Here is a 26,045-nt window from a genome sequence, read left to right on the forward strand (position 1 = left end):
GCACAAGAATAGAATGTCAAAGCTGCAGTGAAGGGTGACAGTTCAGCTCTCTGCACACAGCGTTTGGCTTTTCTACGTGGTATATGTTATTTTTTATTGCCCTCTCTATAGGAATGCGCAGTTAGAAAAAAAAAAAAGCTATGTTTGCAAAATGGACACCTATTTTTGCCTCCATTGGGTTAACTTGGGACTATGAATATATCTAAGTTATACATCAGGAGATCTTCTTGGGGTACACATTAATCATAAGGTATAGAAGCAGTGTGCACTGAGCCTTACACAGACAGCACGGGGGGGGGGGGGGAGGTTGGGGCTTAATTACCTCTGCATTACTACCCCTCTGGAGACATTAGTACCTGTCACCCACCATTTGTTATCTAATAACTCAAAAACTGTTTGGCAGATAATTCAGAAATTCTGCAGTCTTCTAATAAACTGGAAAAAAACACATTTTTTGATAAGTTACTAAAAGCTCACATAAAAAAGTATAACAGTTACTGTGTCTTTAATAAATGTGACCAAATATATGTTAGGCGACACTGGTTGCCAGCATTATGGTGGACACTGTGGTTGGCACTAATTTAGTGTAGTATCATAGAAAAACATTTGGCAATAGCTGGGACATAATACCGTATATAAGAAACAAAGCTGCTGCAGAACTTAAAATTACGCACCGCACCTTCAGCAGAGCCTTTTTTGTGAATAGGCAGTGGGGGCTTTTATTAACAAAGCTCCTATTTCTTCTTATGGTCCAGTTGTCACAGCAGCTGAGGTGTGTGTAGTATTTTATGAATAATAATGTACCCCATCGCCCCCACCATAAATAAGGATGAATATTGGAAGTAGTCTCTGGTTTCTGTGACCTGTTTACAATGACTTGTAATGTAACCTCACTTTTATAAAGTGACAGAACTTCTCACTAATTTCTAGTGTACAATTTTTGGTGAGCTGCATATTATCCCATATACTGTAGACAAATGTTTTGTGTTTTATAAATAAATATTGTACTTTTTGAGACAACCTCAATAGTTACATATCCCGTTCAGTTCATTTAGACCGTCACATAAAGTGTACCGGTTGCATACAAACATTTCTTGGATTCCTTTGTTCATACTATTGTTATGTCTATGGAATTCAATTTCACTTTGAACCTTTCTTTTGACAAATGGATAAAAAAAGCAAAAATGCTGAATAGAGATTATTTTGAGCAGCTGTTCCTCCAGCCTGCGCCACACAACAACTGCTGCTGCCTAAAAATAATCTTTATTAAGAACAGTAAAGGAATCTGATCATGTTGGACTGAAGGCAGCGTTTCCTCGTCCCATGTAACACCCCTTTTCCTGCAACTTCATACAATTAAGCAACCAATCTTACTTTGCTTGCTATGTGAACACTATGGAACGCTATTAAGAGACAAGATTGTGAGAGCCGCAGTGCTGCAGAGTGAGAAGCAGCAGCATCACACCTCTAATCTGAAGGAATGAGCCTGCACACCAGTCATATTCCTCTCTTCCCAATGATGTAGGATTAATAGCCGGGCATAGCAGATATACTACACTGGCACGTGCACTGTCTATGGTTGAAGACACACGTAAAGATCTACGGTGACTTCAGCAGACAGGTGAAAATGAATAGAAAGCCTCTTCGGTACCTTGGAATATAAGCTGTTCTAAATAAATAATGCATTGAGGGGTGAATCGGATACCTGATGGAGGAATCTAAATAATGCACGTCTATACACAAGAGTTTTAGAAGCACAGAATGCAGACAACTGTACCAAGGCTCACGGGCAAGATTCAAGAATGTCTCACTATCATTTTATCAAATGCTGTGAGTACTCCTTTCTCCATATGTGTGTCTTTCATGGATTGTCTTGATGCTTATTATAGTTTTCGGTATGCTTCAGCATGGATTAGAATGATATGTAGTAGGGGTTGGTGCACAGTGCTTACTGAGACCAGCAGTGCTGGCTATGGCAGGCGAAATCTTTATGACCCTGCACTATGCCGTGTGCTTGTAGTAACCATAGCAAAATATATCAATGTACACTATGTATGTATATTGCCTTGGTAACCAATCTACCATAGTCATGATGATTAGGGAAATACAGTACTTTTTAAGCAGGTGTTTGGTATCTAGTACCATGCCTCTGTATCTACTAGAAACTGCGGTTATTTCTGTCGGAAAAAAATAAGACAAGGTTATAACACTTACAAATAGCAATCAATACAGCTTGTCACGGATTGGGATAATGCGCGGAACCATTTGTCCTAAGCCTTTTCTTTCAAGGTCATCCATAATAATATCCCATTGCAAATTGCAGTTCATATTAGGAGTAGAGAGGAAGTGCTGATTGAGGAGATTCTCCTATTTTCTGGAATTTACAATATGTATCAATAGGGATTTCTCCAATCGTCCTGTTTTGATTGATTCTTTTACCTTTTTGGTGCCTTTTTTCTGCTATTGTCATAATTCTTTCCATACTATTGGGAAAGAACAAGGCTTCATGTATGCATTTTGGGGCATTGGATTTGAAGGAAACAAGCAAGCATTGTGGTTTCAGATGCTTCATAGTAAATCATGTCAGTATAAGACTTGTGACTTAGACAAACCCAAGACAGCATTGACTAGTGCCAGGTCATATACCCAAATCTGCTCCAATAAATGTCTGCTGTATCTGTTGTGATGGTGCATAACCATGATTATAATGGTGCAGGGCTATTCTATATGTATATTGATAATCCACATGTGTGTGACACTGATATTCATGGCATGTCAGCTTTTCTGAGCCTTATATCCCATCTTCAAAAACGAAAAAAAAGCCTTAATATTCAAATTTTAAACATTTTTTGTATGAATTGATAACACATAAGATGTCTGGAATTCATGGGATGTTTAGAATGAGATATAAAACTAAAGCCATTTCTATAAATACTGCATGATGCTAAAGAAAGCTGCTGGCACAGGTTGCATTGACCACATGTAGGAATGAGGGATGAGCATATTTCAATGACCTTTCTACATCAACAATTACAAATTCACACCAGCAAGTGACCACATCCTCTATTGGGACTGGTGTACCAATACCTGTTATGCATGCTGCCAGATAGATCTGGTGGGTGTAAATGTACAGGAGGAATCAAGGTTGTTCAGGGATATAGCTTTGCAGTTTGTTGTGTACAGACAGAAAATAACCAAGAATCTTCAGCAAATACATATGAGGTTCTATAAGCTTAAATTTGCATATAATAGCTACTGTTGACTGGTATGAAACATCAAAAATATATTTAAATTGTAAATTTTCCAGATAAATTCCCATTAAAATTAGTGAAACAACTATTCTAAGCAAAATGCACCAGTATTCTGGGGCAAATACATCTGCTTATCATGTCCTTTACCACATTAATTATGCAATTTCGATGCATTTTGTGCCTCAGTAGACAGTTCTGAAGAATGTCTAGAAGAGAGGTTGTGGCTAAAAATGTGCCAGCTTTGATAATGGCGTATGCCACAATTTTGACTCAAAATACAAAATGAAGATGACCAGGTGTTTGCATAAAGATAAGTCTCCAACATGTCTTCCAAGATGCACCAGATCCGTCACCTGTGAACCACTGTGACAAAATGGGCACATATTTTGCCTGCCTGGTTACGAGGTCTAAGTCAAACACTGTAAGAATTGATCTACTGAGTGTGCTCTTCATTTTTTCCTGTGATTTTTTTAACCTGTTATATAAGTTAGTCATGTACCCATTACATGTATATCCATAAAACTTATTGGCAAGGTAAATAAATAAAAAAGTTACCCTATAAGGCTAGAAACACAGTTTTTGGTGTGTTTATTTTAGCCAAATCCTGAAGTGGATCCAGTGCTTCTTCCTTCATATTTTTTCATATTTTTTTTTATCCCATCCTAGCTTTATCTTTAGACTGCATCAAAATTACCACGTATTTGCATTTGAAATTCCAGCTTAAAGGGAAAGTCCAAAACTGCTCCCCCGCTTGGACTGCACAGATCAGTGCAGAGGAATGCAGGTTACACTGTGTAGTATTGTGTAGTATAGTATGTCAGAGAAACTGTGTGATGCCCCACAAGTTCCATTCACGCGTCGGAAAGGGGCTTGTGCATGGAACTGTCTTGGCAACCATACTGCGCAGTGTCAGCTGTGTCTCGCTGACCGATCTATAATGCAGTTAGAAAGGATATCTGTAGAATTAGCCATAAATAAGTAACTAGCTGATTTCTGCTTGTTGTGTTATCTACAGCCTGCATAAGCTTCCCTCCATGTATGCCTTCCTTACTGTCCACACTTTGAAATGCGCTTCCTGAAACTGGTGTCTAACCATGACAGGTACCTAGGGGAAAAATACTTATCACCCACCACCATCCCTGTCACTGTCTCACTATATACAAAATCTCATATAAGTGAGTCCACCCTTCACATTTTTGTAAATATTTTATTATATCTTTTCATGTGACCCTCTGCTACAATAAGTGCACAGCCTTTATAACACTGTTTAACCCCCTGAATAAAGTAATTTTATTGTTAACATGCAACGCTAAAATACACAAGTGTTTCCAGCCCGAACTGGGCTCTTCGTCAGGCTAGAAAAAAACTGTAAAACTCGCGTATTTATACACAGAAATGATTATAGGTTCCGGGTCACTGTTCACACTGATACCAGAACTTTTTAGTAAAGACACATTCACAATAAACATCTGTTTTTTCTTTCTTTCCATTGCATATATCTTACTTCGTTGAACCTTCACCGGAGGGGCTTGAGGCTGCTGACCATATAATTCATGTCAGCATAGGAGTTGTGCGATGAGCGCAACCTGATCCGGTAAGGGGCCATCTTATCTGTCCGGAATCAATTTTTACTGTTACCCTAGCGATTTTCCTGAGGTGCGCACCCCTTTTTCCTTCCATTCTTTCTCAGTTTGTAACTTTTGTGGGCTTCCGTTTCTACGCAGTGCATTTTTCTGTAAAAATGACACATTATCTTTATTCTGTATGACCATACAATTAAAATGATACCCTACTTATATAGGTTTAATTTTGTCATACTTCTGGAAAAAAAATCATAACTACATGCACGAAAATTTATATGTTTAAAAATTTCCTCTTCTGACCCCTATAACATTTTTATTTTTCCGTATACAGGGATGTTTGAGGGCTAATTTTTTTTTGCCATGATCTGAAGTTTTTATCAGTACCATTTCTGTTTTGATCTGACTTTTTTCTCGCTTTTTATTCATTTTTTTATAGTATAAAAAGTGACCAAAAATACACTATTTTGGACTTGGAATTTTTTTTACGTGTTTGCCACTGACCATTAATTAACAATATATTTTTGTAGGTCGGACATTTACGCACGCAGTGATACCACATATGTTTATATTTATTTTTATTTTCACAGGTTTTTTTTAAAGGGGGAAAAGGGGGGTGATTCAAACTTTTATTAGGGAAGGGGTTAAATCATCTTTATTAACTTTTTTTTCCACTTTTTTTTGCAATGTTATAGCCCCGATAGGGGACTATAACATGCATTACATTGATTGCCCACACTGATCAATGCTATGCCATAGCATAGCATTGGTCAGTGTTTTCAGAGCTCGACTGCTCCTGCCTAGATCTCAGGCACGGAGCAGTCATTCGGCGATCGGACAACGAGGAGGCCGGTAGGGACCCTTCTTGTGTCCGTACAGCTGATCGGGACACCGCGGTTTCACCTCGGTGGTCCCGATCAGCCCGACTGAGCTGCTGGGAATGCTTTTCTCTAACTTTAGATGCAGCAATCAACTTTGATCCTAAAACAGAGGGTAGGGGAGTGCAAGGTCTCTAACATCCACCAGCTCTGTGATGTTGTCATGGAGGAGTGGGAGAGGACTCCAGCGACAACGATTAAAACTCAGTTGAACTCCATGGCCAAGAGGCTTAAGGCTTAGGGGTGTTCTCACTTATACTTTACATTATAGCAGAGTGTCATTTGTTCAGTGTTGTCACGTGAAAATATACACTGAAAGATGCACAAAAGATACACAAAAACGTAAGAGATATACTCACCTATGTAAGATACTATATACAAGGGATTTACGAGGAAAGATTAGTGGCGATCAGAAGATTGAGGAGGCCAGACCTGTGGTGATCAGATGATTGAGGAGGGCAGACCAGTGGTGATCAGATAATTGAGGAGGTCAGACCAGTGGTGATAGGATGATTGAGGAGGTCAGACCAGTGGTGATCAGATGATTGAGGAGGTCAGACCAGTGGTGATCAGATGATTGAAGAGGCCAGAACTGTGGTGATCAGATGATTTACGAGGTAAGATTAGTGGTGATCAGATGATTGAGGAGGTCAGACCAGTGGTGATCAGATGTTGAGGAGGTCAGACCAGTGGGGATCAGATGATTGAGGAGGTCAGACCAATGGGGATCAGATGAGTGAGGAGGTCAGACCAGTGGTGATCAGATGATTTAGGAGGGCAGACCAGTGGTTATCAGATGATTTAGGAGGGCAGACCAGTGGTTATCAGATGATTGAGGAGGGCAGACCAGTGGTTATCAGATGATTGAGGAGGTCAGACCAGTGGTGATCAGATGATTGAGGAGGTCAGACCAGTGATGATCAGATGATTGAGGAGGTCAGACCAGTGGCGATCAGACGATTGAGGAGGTCAGACCAGTTGGGATCAGACGATTGAGGAGGTCAGACCAGTGGTTATCAGATGATTTAGGAGGGCAGACCAGTGGTTATCAGATGAGTGAGGAGGTCAGACCAGTGGTGATCAGATGATTGAGGAGGTCAGACCAGTGGGGATCAGATGAGTGAGGAGGTCAGACCAGTGGTGATCAGATTATTGAGGAGGGCAGACCAGTGGTGATCAGATTATTGAGGAGGGCAGACCAGTGGTGATCAGATGACTGAGGAGGTCAGACCACTGGTGATCAGATGAGTGAGGAGGGCAGACCAGTGGTGATCAGATGATTGCTGGGTGATCTTTGATCTCAAATGGATTGTCTTAATGTGGAAGTGACTTTATTGACAACAATAATGTGTAGAATAACATTCTTATTGTTATCAGAAGTTCTGTACAGATGCAGTGGCCACCAACATGATTGGCAGCGTACTGCTCTGTTTCCATGACATGCTATGTACAGGAGCAGGGACTTTTTCTGAACTGGCTCCCACATGTACTGGATGGCAAACCGTACAGCACTGTGTGCATTTCTGATCATTTAGGGTATATTTACACCTGCATATTTTTCCTCCTATTTTCGGCTTCTGATTGACCTCAATGGGTAGGAAAATCTGAAGCAAAATACACAGCAGATGTAAATATTCCTTTACACTGGCGAGTTTCCTGTTCTACTTACACTATTCCATTTTCCCTCAGCTCTGTGACTGTAGGGAGTGACTGGCAATGTATACATTACTATATTCTTTGCTGCTTACGTCACCACTGGTGTTATAACCCAATGGCACATCACCATGATTAAATTAACATGTATAACATCTGTACAACAAATACCAAAATGTCATTGTTTGTATGGTAATCTTGGTACAGTGGTCCCTCAACATACGATGGTAATCCGTTCCAAATGGACCATCGTTTGTTGAAACCATCGTATGTTGAGGGATCCGTGTAATGTAAAGTATAGGACAGTGGTCTACAACCTGCAGACCTCCAGATGTTGCAAAACTACAACACCCAGCATGCCCGGACAGCCGTTGGCTGTCCGGGCATGCTGGGAGTTGTAGTTTTGCAACATCTGGAGGTCCGCAGGTTGAAGACCATTGGTATTAAAGGTTGTACTCACCTGTCCCCGCCGCACCGGACCGTCACTGCTTGTCACAGCTGCCCGGTATGTCGCCTTCGATCGCTGTCGCCTCGTCCCCGTGGTGTCCCCGACGCTCCGGCAAGGCCTCTGCTTCCCCGGCATCCTCGCTCTCCATCGCCGCCATCACGTCATTACGCACGCCGCTCCTATTGGATGACGGGACGGCGTGCGCAGCGACGTTATGACGTTGCAGGAGAGCGCTGACGATGCAGGGATCCTGAAGAGGATGCACCGGAGCCCCGAGAACAGGTAAATGATCATCAGCGGACCACACGGGGCACCGTAAACGGCTATCCGGTGGCAGCTGAAGCAGTCTGCGCTGCCAGACAGCCTTTTATGCGATGGCCCCAACATACAAAAGTATCGTATGTTGATGCTGCCTTCAACATGCGATGGCCTCTGAGAGGCCATCGTATCTTGAAATGATCGTATGTCGGGGCCATCATAGGTCGGGGGGGTCACTGTATTTATACAGTACTGTCAGAGGACATTTTAAGCTTTAGTGGACTAGTTGCCAGTGTGGGCCCTTTAGCACTGTTTATATAGTGGTGTAAATAGAAAAAAAAGGCTTTATGGCAAAGCTGAATCCCCATTATGGGACTGGCTTTTGCCACCCAGAACAGACAGGTGATTTCTTTACTCCTGTATTTGCTACCTGTACTGTTTACACTCATCCAATGACAGGAACAGAAGTGGACCTCCAAAGCAACTATAAGGTGTTCCTCTGTGTTCTGTCGGGAAATCTAACAACAAAAATCCAACAATATTGGTCTTTCCTGTAATCTGATTCAGCCATTTCAGATGTAACTGGTCTTGTGATAGAAAAAAATTGCAATCGGTTTATCGAGAATTGTATGTCAAGTTGTAGAATGGCATTGCAATTGCTTATCTGTCAAACGTGAGGTACGATACAAGGTTACATTGTTCTTGTTTTTGTACTTGTTCTTATGTGGAATCATTATTTATCTATGAATTTGCAGCTCATATAATCTATGAATATGTTATTGTTTTCTTCTACAACAGGAAATTTTGACTAAAATCTCCATATTTCTTCTCTATTCCCAAATTATTTTAGTAGCATTCTATTCACAAACAGAACTAATAAGCACTCATAAGCAAATGTGTTATTGTTTTTATATTTATTCAAATGGTTTCTTTATGATGAATGTTCTTCTTGACCATAACTGCCCATAGATTCTTCAGTAGTTCCCTTGTTTTCTTTGTAATGTACATGGGCAATGCTTGGCATTCTTTCTATAGCCTTAAATAAATGCCGGATTTGCAGTGGATGACACATATTCCCTGATGGAAGCAAGAGGCTGGAGCTGCATGATCTTTAGACAGTACTATGATTAAGACTACACCTAAAAAGTTTTACAACAAACCTAAAATCACAAAAATATTCATTCAAAACAGAAATCTTTATTTGATTCAAAGCTAACATTAAAAACATATTTAAAAAAATACCAGGTGGGGAGATGAGGCCAGGTAATACATTATCAGGAGAGGTATAATGTGTACCAACAAGTTCATATGCACCTTCATATGCAAGATAACAATAATATACTAATAATAAATAATAATCAAAAATAAAGGTTGTAACCCGTAAGCCTGTAAGGGTTAGTTATACTCAAACAATAAGCGCCATAACAGGAATACTTAAAGATAATGAGAATAGTAGTGAACACAATAACCCCAAACATTTCCTCCTGGTAACCTGCTAGAGCAAAGTATGTGTGTGTATATATATATATATATATATATATATATATATATATATATATATATGTATATACGGTATATATATATATATATATATATATATATGTGATTTTTTTGTATCTTTGTTGAAAAGTTTGTAGTTGTAGTCAGTGTCTTTAGTGTTGTTTTTTAGTGTTCACTTAGTGTTTTTTTTTTAGTGTATTCAAGTTCTATGATTGAGATCTTCTCTTCATATAGATTGTGTATTTAAATAAGTGATGATGGAAGTGCAACATCAATGTTAAAGTGAATATTATTATTATTTTAAAGCATTTACTACGTCCAGGGTGGTGTACATGTGTGTAAAAAGTACAAAAAATGAGAACTAAGTTTGTGACCTACTGATGCAAATTGAAAGGAGGACCCTGCCCACGAGAGGTTAAATTTCATACGAGAAGGAGATGGTAGGTAAGGGAAATAGATGTTCACACAGCAGTACAAACAAATGAAAATCTTGTCTTATGTTTCCAGACCGCTTCCCACCAACTTAAGCAAAAAATCTTTTAAAACTATGGTATAAACATAACTTTTAATGTAAATAAAGGGTTATCTAATGATAAAAATGACACCCTACACATAAATATATCCTATCTGACTTTCCATATCAAGGATCTAATCCTGGCAGTGGGGTACATGACTGGGGCACTTGCCATGAAAAGGGCGACCCTTGTGCCTCTGTGCCTCTGGTTCCTGTGCCTCAACCTGGGTTGCCCTGTACATTAAAGGGGTACTCCAGTGAAAAACAATTTTGTTTCATATCAACCGGCTCCAGAAGGTTAAAAAGATTTGTAAATTACTTTTATAAAAAAATCTTGATCCTACCAGTACTTATGAGCTGCTGAAGTTGAGTTGTTCTTTTCTGTCTGACAACTTTGCTCTCTGCTAACACCTCTGTCTGTCTCAGGGACCGTCCAGAGTAGCAGCAAATCCCCATAGCAAACCTATTCTGCTCTGGACAGTTCCTTTAACCACTTAGGGTACGCTCACTCCCTGGTACTTAAGGACCACGCGCGCAGGGCGGAGACCGGAACGGGGTGACTGCTGATATCGATCAGCAGGCACCCCACGTCCAAGACACCCACGATCCCCCTGTAGGGATAGGAATGAGGTGGCAGGGGTGCCACCCCTCCTATGCCTACTATTGGTCATCAAGAAGCGACAACCAATAGCAGATCGGAGGCAGGGGGGGGGTTAACTTTTCGTTTCCCCGTTCGGTCCACCCACAATAGGTGGGGCAGAACGGAAAACCGACAGGAACCGAGCGCCGAAGTCCACTTACCCATTGGTGGTGGCAGCAGGCGGCAGAAGAGGACGGCTATGCGGCTCCCTGGATCCTACGGAAGCCGGTGAGTTGCCTAGCAACATCTGGAGGACTACAGTCTGAGACCACTATACAGTGGTATCTAAACTGTAGTCCTCCAGATGTTGCAAAACTACAACTCCCAGCATGCTCACACAGCTATTTGCTGTCTGGGCATGCTGGGATTTGTAGTTTTGCAACATCTGGAGGGCCACAGTTTGGAGATCACTGTGCAGTGGTCTCCAAACTGTAGCCCTCCAGATGTTGCAAAACTGCAAATCCCAGCATTCCCAAACAGCAAACAGCTGTCTCATAGTACGGTCGAAAAAAGACATATGTCCATCAAGTTCAACCAGGGAATTAAGGGGTAGGGGTGTGGCGCGATATTGGGGAAGGGATGGGATTTTATATTTCTTCATAAGCATTAATGTTATTTTGTTCCGTGAATGTATCTAATCCTGTTTTAAAGCTGTTAATTGTTCCTGCTGTGACCAGTTCCTGAGGTAGACCGTTCCATAAATTCACAGTCCTCACGGTAAAGAAGGCGTGTCGCCCCTTGAGACTAAACTTTTTCTTCTCCAGACGGAGGGAGTGCCCCCTAGTCCTTTGGGGGGGTTTAACCTGGAACAGTTTTTCTCCATATTTTTTGTATGGGCCATTAATATACTTATATACGTTTATCATATCCCCCCTTAAACGTCTCTTCTCAAGACTAAACAATTGTAACTCCTTTAATCGCTCCTCATAGCTAAGATGTTCCATGCCCCATATTAGTGTAGTCTCTGCACCCTTTCCAACTCCGCAGTGTCCCTTTTATGGACAGGTGCCCAAAACTGAACATGCTGGGAGTTGTAGTTGCGTACCTCCAGCTGTAGCATAACTACATCTCCCAGCATGCCCTTCGGCGATAAGTACCGTATATACTCGAGTATAAGCCGAGTTTTTCAGCACGATTTTTCGTGCTGAAAACACCCCCCTCGGCTTATACTCGAGTGAACTCCCCCACCGGCAGTGGTCTTCAACCTGCGGACCTCCAGAGGTTTCAAAACTACAACTCCCAGCAAGCCCGGGCAGCCATCGGCTGTCCGGGCTTGCTGGGAGTTGTAGTTTTGAAACCTCCGGAGGTCCCCAGGTTGAAGACCACTGCGGCCTTCAACATCATCCAGCCCCATCTCACCCCCCTTTAGTTCTGTACAGTACTCACCTCCGCTCGGCGCTGGTCCGGTCCTGCAGGGCTGTCTGGAGAGGAGGTGGTCCGGTGGGACAGTGGTTCCAGGCTCTTATCTTCACCGGGGAGGCCTCTTCTAAGCGCTTCGGGCCCGGCCTCAGAATAGTCACGTTGCCTTGACAACGACGCAGAGGTGCGTTCATTGCCAACGTACTTCTGCGTCATTGTCAAGGCAACGCCTCTATTCCGGGCCGGAAGCGCGGAGAAGAGGAGCCCCCGGTGAAGATAGCAGCCCTGCAGGACCGGACCAGCGCCGAGCGGAGGTGAGTACTCAGAACTAAAGGGGGTGAGAGGGGGCTGGATGATGTCGAAGGCCGCAGTGGTCTTCAACCTGCGGACCTCCGGAGGTTTCAAAACTACAACTCCCAGCAAGCCCGGACAGCCGATGGCTGCCCGGGCTTGCTGGGAGTTGTAGTTTTGAAACCTCTGGAGGTCCGCAGGTTGAAGACCACTGAGGGTGGATGATAAGAGGATGATGGAGGGGGGGGGTGTGGGATGATGACAAGAGGATGATGAAGGGGGGAGGGGGGTGGGGATGATGAAGGGGGGTGTGTGGGATGATGACAAGGGGATGATGAAGGGGGGATGTGTGGGATGAGGACAAGGGGATGATGAAGGGGGGATGTGTGGGATGATGACAAGGGGATGATGAAGGGGGGATGTGTGGGATGGTGACAAGGGGATGATGAAGGGGGGATGTGTGGGATGATGACAAGGGGATGATGGGGGTCTGGATGATGACAGGCGGTGATGATGATGAGGATGTTAATGACGGGTCTGGATGATGACGGGGGTCTGGATGATGACAGGGGGGGGTGATGTATTTCCCACCCTAGGCTTATACTCGAGTCAATAACTTTTCCTGGGATTTTGGGTTGAAATTAGGGGTCTCGGCTTATACTCGGGTCGGCTTATACTCGAGTATATACGGTACATGCTGGGAGTTGAAGTTTTGCAACAGTTGGAGGCACACTGGTTGGAAAATACTGAGTCAGGTAACAGAACCTAACTGAAGGTTTTCCAACCAGTGTGCCTCCAGCTATTGCAAAAGTACAGCTCTCAGCATGCACAGTCTGTCAGTAAATGCTGGGAGTTGTAGTTTTGAAACAGCTGGAGGTTTCCCCCCCCCAATGTGAATGTACAGGGTACATTCACACGGGCAGGTTTACAGTAAGTCTCCTGCTTCAAGTTTGAGCAGCAGCAAATTTTTCGCCGCAGCGCAAACTCCTAGCAGGAAACTCACAGTAATACGCCAGTGTGAATGTACCCTAAAAACACTACACAACATTGACACATAATAAAGGGTAAAACACAACATATACACCCCCTTACATTGTCCCCCCCCCCCAATAAAAATGAAAAACTTGTTGTATGGCAGTGTTTCCAAAACGGAGCCTCCAGCTGTTGCAAAACAACAACTCCCAGCATTTCCGGACAGCCAATGACTGTCCAGGCAAGCTGGGATTTTAGCAACAGCTTGAGGCACCCTGTTTAGGAATCACTGACATAGAATACCCCTAGGTCCACCCCTATGCAATCTCTAATTTAGTCCTCTAATGCGCATGGCGCTCGCTCACTTCGGAGCCCTGTCGTATTTCAAGGAAACAGTTTAGGGCCACATATGGGGTATTTCCGTACTCGGGAGATACTACAAATTTTGGGGGTCTTTTTCTCCTTTTACCCCTTATGAAAAGGAAAAGTTGGGGTCTACACCAGCCTGTTAGTGTAAAAAAATCAAAATTTTTACACTGACATGCTGGTGTTGCCCCATACTTTTTATTTTCACAAGCGGTAAAAGCAAAAAAAAGACCCACAAAATTTGTACGGAAATACCCCATATGTGGGCGTAAAATGCTCTGCGGGCGCACAACAATGCTCTGCACTATGTACATTTGAGGCCTAAATTGGTGATTTGCACAGGGATGGCTGATTTTACAACGGTTCTGACATAAACGCAAAAAAATAAATACCCACATGTGACCCCATTTTGGAAACTGCACCCCTCATGGAATGTAACAAGGGGTATAGTGAGCCTTAACACCCCAAAGGTGTTTGAAGAATTTTCATTAAAGTTAGATGGGAAAAGGAAAAAATATATATATTTTTCACTAAAATGCTGGTGTTACCCAAAATTTTTCATTTTCCCAACGAAAAATAGGAAAAAAGCCCCCGAAAATTTGTAACCCCATTTCTTCTGAGTAAGAACATACCCCATATGTGGATGTAAAGTGCTCTGCGGGTGCACTACAATGCTCAGAAGAGAGGGAGCGCCATTGGGATTTTGGAGAGAGAATATGTCCGAAATTGAAGGCCATGTGTGTTTACAAAGCCCCCATAGTGCCAGAACAATGGAACCCCCCACATGTGACCCCATTTTGGAAACTACACCCTCTCACGTAATGTAATAACTAAGGGGTGCAGTGAGCATTTACACCCCACAGGTGTCTGACATATTTTTGGAACAGTGAACCGTGAAAATGAAAAATTAAATTTTTCATTTGCTCAGCCCACTGTTCAAAAGATCTGTCAAACGCCAGTGGGGTGTAAATACTCACTGCACCCCTTATTAAATTGTGTGAGGGGTGTAGTTTCCAAAAAGGGGTCACATGTGGGGGAGTCCACTGTTCTAGCACCACGGGGGGCTTTGTAAATGCACATGGGCCCCGACTTCCATTCCAAACAAAATCACTCTCCAAAAGCTCAATAGCGCTCCTTCTATTCTGAGCATTATAGTACGCCAGAAGAGCACTTGACGTCCAAACATGGGGTATTTCCATACTCAGAAGAAATGGGGTTACAAATTTTGGGGGGGGGGTTATTTTCTCCTTTTACCCCTTGTAAAAATGTAAAATTTGGGGGAAAAGCAGCATTTTAGTGAAAAAAAAATCATTTACACATCCAAATTTAACGAAAAGTTGTCAAACACCTGTGGGGTGTTAAGGCTCACTGTACCCCTTGTTATGTTCCTTGAGGGGTGTAGTTTCCAAAATAGTATGCCATGTCAGGTTTTTTTTTTTTTTTTGCTGTCCTGGCACCATAGGGGCTTCCTAAATGGGACATGCCACCCAAAAATAATTTCTGCATAATTTGCTTTCCAAAAGCCAAATGTCACTCCTTCTCTGCTCAGCATTGTAGTGCACCCACAGTGCACTTGACCTCCACACATGGGTATTTCCATACTCAGAAGAGATGGGGTTACAAATTTTGGGGGGCATTTTCTCCTATTACCCCTTGTAAAAATGTAAAATTTGGGGGGAAAGCAGCATTTTAGTGAAAAAAAAATTCATTTACACATCCAACTCTAACAAAAAGTTGTCAAAGTTAAGGATCACTGTACCCCTTGTTACGTTCCTTGAGGGGTGTAGTTTCCAAAATAGTATGCCATGTGTGTTTTTTTTTTTTTTTTTTGCTGTCCTGGCACCATAGGGACTTCCTAAATGTGACATGCCCCCCAAAAACCATTTCATAAAAACTCACTCTCCAAAATCCCACTGTCGCTCCTTCCCTTCTGAGCCCTCTACTGCGCCCGCCGAACACTTGACATACACATATGAGGTATTTCCTTACTCAAGAGAAATTGGGTTACACATTTAGAAGATTTCTCTCCTTTTCCCCTTGTAAAATTTCAAAAACTGGGTTTACAAGAACATGCGAGTGTAAAAAATGAAGATTTTGAATTTTCTCCTTCACTTTGCTGCTATTCCTGTGAAACACCAAAAGGGCTAACACACTTACTGTATGTCATTTTGAATACTTTGATGGGTGCAGTTTTTTTTAATGGGGTCATTTGTGGGGTATTTCTAATATGAAGGCCTTTCAATTCCACTTCAAAACTGAACTGGTCCCTGAAAAATTCCAATTTTTAAAAATGTTGTGAAAAATTGGAAAATTGCTGCTATACTTTGAAGCCCTCTGAAGTCTTCAAAAAGTAAAAACATGTCAACTTTATGATGCAGTCATAAAGTAGACATGTTGTATATGTGAATCAATATATAATTTATATGTCATGAAAAAACTATCTCGGAATTAGACTGAAAGGTAAAAGCATCCCAGAGTTATTAATGCTTAAAGTGACAATGGTCAGATGACCTTAAGGACCAGAGAAACAAACGCACTGGTCCTTAAGGTGAAAATGGGCCTGGTCCTTTATGAGTTAGGAACTGCATACACTATTTTTTGCAGCACTTTTAAAAATAAAAAAATTGTGTCTAAATGTTTTTTGTTTTTTATTAATTTTTATTTTGTATATTGCTCAAACAAAAGACCTAATGGTGAGGCATATATATATATATATATATATATATATATATATATATATATATATATATATATATATAACTTCTGTTATATTTATAATCCAACTCGGTCCGTTATTCCCTCAAAATAATGGTAAAATATAACTGTTATTAAATGCACTATAAATGAGAGCCAAAGAAAAGGGGTTAAAAACCCAGCACTACACCACTATTGAGTAATGGTACTGTCAGTATCCATTGTTGCTCTAAAGCATACACTGTATCATCTACATTTTGCTGGACACACCTGCAATGTGTGTCCAGTAATTAATAGTGCTTCGTACTGATGTTAAAACACTACACATAGCCCTCCTAACATGTTTCATCACATACGGGATGTCCTCAGAGGTTATGGGGCAATTAACCCCCTAGAGACTGCTCTTTTTTTTTTAACCTCAGTCACTACGGGACTTTAGACCACATTATGGTGGAAATCTAGCCACCTGGCATGGGTTTCATATGGTAATTAAACGGTCCAAGGAAACCTCAGATTCTGGAAGTTTAACCCCTTGCACACTGTGGTCAAATCATGACCCCAGAGTGTAATGGATTTGTGAGGCTCTGTCACCCAATTGGCAACCTGGCAACATGATCACTGGGAACCAATGGGTTTCCATGGCAGTAGGGGGCCATTTGAAGCCCCCCAGGCCTGCCATGTATGTACATCAGGATCCCATTACACCATTGCTGGCCCCATGAAGTAAATATACCTCATGGGGGGGGGAGGGGTAAAAGGTTCTGTTGTTGGCAAAAGGTTTTAGGTCTTAGGTTTTAGGTGGGTGAGGGTTGAATGTGTAGGAGTAGTAAGATCCAGTGTATTGGTAAAGCTCAAGAGAAGTCTTGGAGCCGTATGTGTGAGGGGCACATGAGGGGAGAGCACAAGTGAAGGTCCTGAGAGGATGGAAGATTGTATGAAGGATGGTATTGGGAGATCAGGTCAGATATGTACAGTAGAAACAGGTTGGGAACAGCTTTTTATGTCACATTTAACAGTTTAAAATGAATTTGTTGAGCAATGGTTTGCCAGTGAAGGGATTGACAGTGGAGAGAAGAAAAGACGGCACAAAAGGAAGAGGTGGATTAGTCAAGCAGCAAAATTCAAGATGGATTGGAAGTGGCAAAAGTGGTGACATAAAATAATGGATAGCAGACTGTTAAACACTCCAGTCATATTCTGCTCCTCGTTTGAATCCTTTGGAGGTGAAGTGATGTCTATAGTGACGTCATTATATATGACTGTGGCGGCTAATCGCTGCCAGCTTGGTGATGTCATATCTCATGACAACAATTGGGTCATGATATAATTATGAAACACCTGTTGTAACTCAGAATGCCAAACAAAAAGTGGTGGTAAGTCAGAAGACCAATGGTGCTAGAATGAAGGGGAATGGAAAAATAAGTATGTATTAAAAATTATTATTTATTTTTAATTAGCCCTGGAATACTCTTGTTATGTGATGAATATTATAAAAAAAAGGTGGAATCAATGATGGCTAATAGTTTGAACTAGACATTGCAACCATTGCTCTTCACATAAGTATTTGAGGAGGTGATGTCATCTGACACAATAATCATTTCACTGTTATAGGATACTTTCAATTTTCTATTATGTTGGCATAGGATTTTATTATCTTCCTCTGGTGTGACCGTATGTAATGCAGGGAAAATTATCTTCATGTGGATGCTATTTCAAGAAATCTTGCTTATCTATTTTTAAATAATTGAACAAAAATACATTTGATATAAATCTTCAAGGCTACCTTAAAAAAAGAATAATGAAAGTAATAGGAGAGAAAGATTTCCTGGAATCAATAAATGATACATAAATTATACATAGATGAATTATATCTAATCTGGCACTTTTCAATGTGTTCATTAGAATTGTGTCAAATCATCACTATTGTAGGGAGCTGAGAATGTGTAATCAAGTATCAAGTGCTGGCGCCTGGTATTTTGGCACTTCTGTTACACTGGTGGCAGAGGAGCCAACATGTGATACTTTGGAGAAATAATTATTCATTAGTGTGTGATTTATTTTAGTAAAATAGAGATACTATATTATTAATGTATGCATTTATTTTGCTTCTGTTTATTTGTTTTTGTTTTCACTTCAAGTTTAACATTATATTTTATGCTGCTTAGAGGGTGTTATACAAAGTATATTATTTTTTATTGTTATATGGACTTATATCATGTTTACTAGTGCAGCAACTAGAGATAAATGAATCGAAGCTGACAAACCCAAATTCGTTACGAATTTCAGGAAAGTTTCGATTTGCAACAAACTCAATCGCGCGAATCGCTTCATTAAACTCCATTTACTGCGGTCCAGGGTATCTAAAATGGTGGATCCACATGTCAGTACATGGGGCAAGGAACGCTGGGAAGGCGGGAAGGCAAGGCGGTAAGGCAAGTAGGCGGGATGACCCTAAATCACATGCAGGATGCAGCCTATCAGCAGCCAGTCACCCCTGTGATGACAGCCCTATATATTCGGCAGCCATTTTCCGTCTCGTCATTTCATTCATTACACTGCAGAGAAATAGGATGGACATCGCTGTGTGTGTTATACAGAAAAGCTTTTTGCAGCAGCGTTTTACCTCCCAGTCGCCTTCTGTTGGACACAGAGCACAGCGTTTTTGCACAGAAATTAATTCTAACTGCAGCGATTCACAGTGAACTGTATTGTATTACACAGAGGGGCAGAGAGCTGTGTGTTGCCTCAGCTGCAGAAAGGTTATCAGAGAAGGGAGAAATACATTTTTAGGGCAAATCTGTGTCTTTGTTCCACAATAACTGGTCTGCTGGTTGTACTAGTCTGTAGACTGTATAATCGATACCCAGCAGTCCATTCCTAATAGTATTTGAGAGAGAGTCGTTTTGCAATTTTGGGTTTAGTACACAGTGGTGGGCAAATTATAATTTTTTTTAACGTACTTGTCAGGGACCGACCAGGGGACAGGGAGAGTGAGCCTTAAACTGACCCTAAAACCGCTCTCCCTGCCTACTTGCCAATCCACCCTAACTGGTGGATTGACAACTGGACGCCGGTCCCTCTCTGAACTAAAGTGCAGGGGCCTTATAAAAACACATACTAATGAATAGTCGGTCACAAACCAAAAACATAACAGGAACATAGAGCTCTATAGTATAAGTTCAGAGGACACAGATCAGTGAGCAGCACAGAGGACACTATCAGTGGACATGAACAGAAGGCACTATGGATCAACGGACAAGAACAGAGGACTCAGTGGTCCTGAACAGAGGACACTATAGATCCGTGGTCGTGAACAGAGGACACTATAGATCTGTGGTCATGAACAGAGGACACTATAGATCAGTAGTCATGTACAGAACGCCAAAGATCTGAATAGAACTAATAAACATATAGGGGGGGGGGATTTATCAAAACCTGTGCAGAGGAAAAGTTGTCCAGTTGCCCAAAGCAACCAATCAGCTCGCTTCTTTCACTTTTAGGAAGGCCTGTAAGAAATGAAAGAAGCAATCTGATTGGTTGCTATGGGCAACTGGACAACTTTTCCTCTGCACAGGTTTTGATAAATCTCCCTCATAGAGTTCAAACACCAGTCAGGAAAACGGATGAGTCTGAACATACCCCAGAGACAAAACAGGAATAAGCAGAATCCCTAGAAAAAAACTCAGGTAGACAGAAATAACAGTCCTCACGGACAGGTAAACGGGATCTATTGCTAAACAGGAATATTTGCATTCCCTATGCAAACCTCCAGTAGACACGAAGTCCCCATGGACAGGTAATAGGGATGCTTAGATACACAGGATATATTTATAGAACACTGTTCACACTGAACACAAGACAGGAAAAGCAATCCCTAGAACACCTCCAGTAGACAAGGAGTCCCTATGGAATGGTAGCAGTAACAGGGATTCAAGCATGGAACACTGTTCACACTGGAAACACAAACTGGACACTCCACTCCACTAACGAAGTAGCCATTAATAATAAATCCAAATAGACTACTTACCAGCGGCACACTCACCAGTGTGGACAGGATGATGACCGAGTAGGAAATCAGAAATATAAACCACAGAACTTCACATAAATGAATACAAGAGAAAATAAAATCCTAAAACCGACTAAACAAACACAGCTTAAAATCCACTAAGAGCATACCACCTAACATGGCTAAAACCAGAAAATACAAAGTGCATGCTAAAACAGAGATAGTAGATCTAAAGCTCAAATAGGAAGAATTTCACGCAAAGCCTCCATTAGCAGCATGGCCATAGCAAGATGTAATGAAGTCCAAATGAAGTATCACCAGCCCCATATCCAGCATGTTAGCAAGTCAGGATGAAATTAAGTCAATCACCAGCCCTGAGGCTAGGCTGGGCTGACTTTAAATAGACACACCGTGAATGCTATTGGACAACAGAGGCTGTGGCTGAAAAAGCCAGAGACATTAAAGCATACCCGTCAAATCCAACAAAAATATTTATCTTAAATATATCACTCAGTAGCTAATCCTGACCATGTAGATCTAATTTTTATGTATCTAGCACCTTTATTTATTTTTTATTACACTTTTAATTTAGCTCACTAGTCTGAATTCCTCTCAAATGGAGGGGGCGTGGCCTCACTTTGCAGGTCTCCGCCCCCTCCCTTAGTATGCTTTCTGCTCACATCTCCCCTAGCATTAGCAAAACTACAACTCCCTGCTTGTCCTCACGAACAGTAGCGGGACACAAGCTGACAGTGGGAGGATTTTTCCTCCAGCTGTGAGCCCTGCGCTCACAGCTGTCAATCAAGGAAGTGTGTCCATGACTTGACTTATTAATGTACCTGGGGGTGGAGCGGAGGGAGGGTTTAGACTAGTTAATAGTGATAGGCTTCATAGAAAAAAAAAACATACACCATTGAAGTGCATGTTGACTAATGCCAGAAGTCTGTCCAATAAAACTGACGAACTGGAGTTGATAATGTCTGAGGAGAAATATGACCTAGTGGGTTTAACAGAGACTTGGTTGGACGATAGCTGTGACTGGGCGGTCAACATTCAGGTTTACAGTCTATTCAGGAAGAATCGGACAAAATGGAAAGGGGGAGGAGTTTGTCTTTATGTAATGTCCAGTCTGAAGGCTGCATTGCGGGAGGATATACTGGAGGGAAACGATAATGTGGAGTAATTATGGGTAGAAATATATGGAGATAAAAATTAAAAAATTCTCATAGGGATTTTCTATAAGCCACCAAACATAATGGAAGACAGAAGATCAATTATTGAGGCAAATAAACAAGGCAGCAAATCAGAATGAGGTGATAATAATGGGGGACTTTAACTATCCTGATATAAACTGGTAGACTGAGACCTGTGAATCTCGTAAAGGAAACAGGTTTCTGACTATAACTAAAGACAATTATCTGTCCCAAATGGTTCAGGGCCCGACCAGAGGGGGCACCCTACTGGACTTAATTTTGACCAACAGACCTGACAGAGTAACTAATGTGCAAATAAAAGGATACCTAGGAAATAGTGACCATAATATAATACATTATAACTTGTTCTTCAATAAGGGAATCTCGCGAGGGGCCACAAAAACAATGAACTTTAGGAAGGCAAAGTTTGATCAACTCAGAGAAGCCCTTAACAATATAAAATGGGATAATGTCCTCAAAAACAAGAATACTGACACTAAATGTGAGACTTTTAAAAATATCTGAAACTCTCACTGTAAGATATATATACCTTATGGGAATAAAAGAAAACCAACATGGATGAATAAAAACGTTAAGGGGCAATAAATGACAAAAATAAAGCATTTAAACTATTAAGACAGGATGGCAGTGAAGAAGCATTAAAAAGCTATAGAGAAAAAAGTAAAATATGTAAAAAACTGATAAAAGCTGCAAAAATAGAGGCAGGAAGACTCATTGCCCAAGAGAGTAAAACTAACCCCAAAATATTATTTAACTATATAAATAGCAAAAATGTCAAAAATGAAAGTGGAGGCCCCCTAAAAAATGACGAGGAAGAAATTATAAATGGGGATCAGGAAAAAGCAAATGTATTAAATAAATTCTTCTCCACTGTATTCACCGAGGAAAATGAAATACCAGGTGAAATACAGCGAGATAAGGTAAACTCCCCAGTACATGTTACCTGTCTAACCCAGGAAGAAGTACAGTGCCACCTACAAAAAATATAAATAGACAAATCACCAGGTCCAGATGGCATTCACCCCCCGTGTTCTAAAAGAATGAAGTATTGTAATAGACAGACCCCTATTTTTAACATTCATATAGTAACAGGGACTGTTCCCCAGGACTGATGCATGGCAAATGTGGTGCCAATATTAAAAAATGGGACAAAAGGTGACCCCAGGAATTATAGGCTTGTTAGCGTAACCTCTGTTTTATGTAAATTGTTTGAGGGTTTTCTAAGAGATGCTATTTTGGAATATCTTGATAAAAATAAATGTATGACTCCATATTAGAATGGCTTTATGAGGGATCGGTCCTGTCAGACTAACCTGATCAGCTTCTATGAGGAGGTGAGCTCCAGACTGGACCAGGGGCAATCGCTGGATGTCGTATATCTGGATTTTTCCAAAGCATTTGATACGGTGCCACATAAAAGATTGGCTCATAAAATGAGAAAGATTGGGCTGGGGTAGAATGTGTGTAAGTGGGTAAGTAACTGGCTCAGTGATAGGAAACATAGGGTGATTATTAATGGTACTTATTCTGATTTGGTGACTGTTACTAGTGGGGTAGTACCACAGGGGTTAGTCTTGGGTCCTGTCCTATTTAATATATTTATTAATGACCTTGTAGAGGGGTTGAATAGTAAAGTAGCAATCTTTGCAGATGATACTAAACTCTGTAAAGCGGTAAACACTATAGAGGACAGTGCACTGTCACAAATTGATCTGGATAGGCTGGAGGTTTGGGCTGGGAAGTGGCAGATGAGGTTCAACACTGATAAATGTAAGGTTATGCATATGGGGAAGAATAATCCGGGCTGGGATTATGTATTAAATGGGAGCGCACTTGGGACGACTGACGTTGGAAAGGACCTGGGAGTCTTAGTTAACAGTAAATTTAGCTGTAGTGACCATTGTCGGGCAGCTGTGGCCAAGGCAAATAAAATCATGGGGTGCATCAATAGGGGCATAGATGCCCACGACAAGGAAATAATTCTACCACTGTACAAATCACTAGTCAGACCACACATAGAACACTGTGTACAGTTGTTACGCCGAGCGCTCCGGGTCCCTGCTCCTCCCCGGAGCGCTCGCGGCATCCCTCTCTCTGCAGCGCCCCGGTCAGACCCGCTGACCAGGAGCGCTGCACTGACATTGTCGGCGGGGATGCGATTCGCATAGCGGGACGCGCCCGCTCGCGAATCGCATCCCAAGTCACTCACCTGTCCCGGTCCCCGGCTGTCACGTCCTGGCGTGCGCGGCTCTGCTCCTTAGGTCGCGCGCGCGCGCGCCAGCTCTCTGAGATTTAAAGGGCCAGTGCACCAATGATTGGTGCCTGGCCCAATCAGCCTAATTAGCTTCCACCTGCTCCCTGGCTATATTACCTCACTTCCCCTGCACTTCTTGGCCGGATCTTGTTGCCCTTGTGCCAGTGAAAGCCTTTCCTTCAGTGTTCCTAGCCTGTGTTCCAGACCTCCTGCCGTTGCCCCTGACTACGATCCTTGCTGCCTGCCCTGACCTTCTGCTACGTCCGACCTTGCTCTTGCCTTATCCCTTGTACCATGCCTATCTCAGCAGTCAGAGAGGTTGAGCCGTTGCCGGTAGATACGACCTGGTTGCTACCGCCGCTGCAAGACCATCCCGCTTTGCGGCGGGCTCTGGTGAAAAACAGTAGCAACTTAGAACCGGTCCACCAACACGGTCCACGTCAATCCCTCTCTGACACAGAGGATCCACCTCCAGCCTGCCGAATCCTAACAACAGTACTGGGCACCAGTGTAAAAGAAAGATATAGTGGAGCAGGAGAGGGTTCAAAGACAGGCAACCAGGGTAATACCGGGAATGGGAGGACTAAGGTACCCAGAGATATTTTAAGAATTAGGGTTTTTTAGTTTTAAAAAAAGAAGGTTTAGGGGCGACCAAATAACTATGTATAAATATATCAGGGGACAGTACAGAGATCTCTCCCATTATCTATTTATACCCAGGACTGTATCTATAACAAGGGGGCATCCTCTACGTCTTGAGGAGAGAAGGTTTCTACACCAGCACAGACGGGGGTTCTTTACTGTAAGAGCAGTGAGACTGTGGAATTCTCTGCCAGAAGAGGTGGTCATGGTGAACTCTGTAAAAGAGTTCAAAAGGCGTCTGGATGCATTTTTGGAGAATAATAACATCACCGGTTATGTATACTAGAATTATAGGGACAGAGCATTGATCCAGGGATGTATTCTGACTGCCATATTTGGAGTCGGGAAGGAATTTTTACCTCTAGTATGAGTTTTTTTTTTGCCTTCCTCTGGATCAACTCAGTAGGGACTCATTAGGGTTATAATTTGAACTTGATGGACTCCAGTCTGTTTTCAACCTTATGAACTATTTTACTATGTTACATAGGTGATGATGCATGGACACATCAGGACTAGTATGTGTCCAAGCAGGCAGGGGGGGGGGGGGCAATTGTTTGACTGGCTTTTTCAGTATGAACAGTGGCGTAGCGTGGGTTGTACCCGGGGCAAAGCAAGTAATTTGCTCCCCTAAGCCGTGGATTTTAGCACTCGAGTCTCTTCCATTAGATTAGTTAAAGAAACCCTCACCCCCAAGCACATGTATTGTTTGTTATGAAAATACTGATGTAATTGAAGTAAAATGCATCTAAATACAAGTTTATTTTCAAACACTTTATTGAGTGCGAACATGCATTACACATTCTCCACATTTTCAGCAGGTCTATGAATACAAATCTACAAATGTAGTAACCTAGCATGGGCCATACTATTATATGTTGTCTCACAACCATCGTAAACGACAAAAAATATCAAGAACAAAAACTAAACATCAAAATGGAACCATACCCTGGAGATGATCCAAGGCACATGGCTTTGGGTATTATAAGTAAGCGGCAAATGTCAGGGGGGCATTATATGTGCATTATATGGGCACATGACATGTGACCCCACATATAGTGCCCCTGACATGTGACCCTGACTTATAATGTCCCCTGTCCTGTGCCCCTCACATATAATGCCCCATGTCCTGTGCCCCTCACATATAATGCCCCCTGATGGGACAGGACAGGAGGCATTATATGTGAAGGGCACATGTCAGGGGGGGGCATTATATGTGAGGGGCACAGGACATAATGCCCCTCACAAATAATGCCCCCCTGTCATGTGCCCCCACATATAATGCCCCCTGACATGTGACCCTGACTTATAATGTCCCCTGTCCTGAGCCCCTCACATATAATGCCCCCCTGACATGTGCCCCTCACATATAATGCCCCCTGAGGGGACAGGACAGGGGGCATTATATATGAAGGGCACATGTCAGGGGGGGGGGCAGTATATGTGAGGGGCACAGGACATGGGGTATTATATATGAGGGGCACATGACAGGGGGGTCCTGTCATGTGCCCCCACATATAATGCCCCC

The 26,045-nt window shown here is 42.1% G+C and overlaps 1 protein-coding gene across 7 annotated transcripts in view; it reads left to right on the forward strand.

Annotated features, from left to right (window-relative positions):
* Positions 1-26,045, forward strand: part of MYO16 (myosin XVI) — a 483,589-nt gene that overhangs the window by 103,989 nt on the left and 353,555 nt on the right. Inside the window, exon 1 of one of the 7 annotated variants that reach the window (XM_056555732.1) lies at positions 1,298-1,830. The exons of 5 other annotated variants lie outside the window; for them this stretch is intronic. In XM_056555732.1, the coding sequence (XP_056411707.1) occupies positions 1,803-1,830 (28 nt within the window). In that variant the 5' untranslated portion in view covers positions 1,298-1,802. Of the gene's footprint in view, positions 1-1,297; positions 1,831-4,713; positions 4,846-26,045 lie in introns of those variants that run through there. One more of the 7 variants, XM_056555736.1, reaches the window with a different exon arrangement.

The sequence above is a fragment of the Hyla sarda genome, chromosome 2 (assembly GCF_029499605.1).
Source record: "Hyla sarda isolate aHylSar1 chromosome 2, aHylSar1.hap1, whole genome shotgun sequence".
Lineage (NCBI taxonomy): Eukaryota > Metazoa > Chordata > Amphibia > Anura > Hylidae > Hyla > Hyla sarda.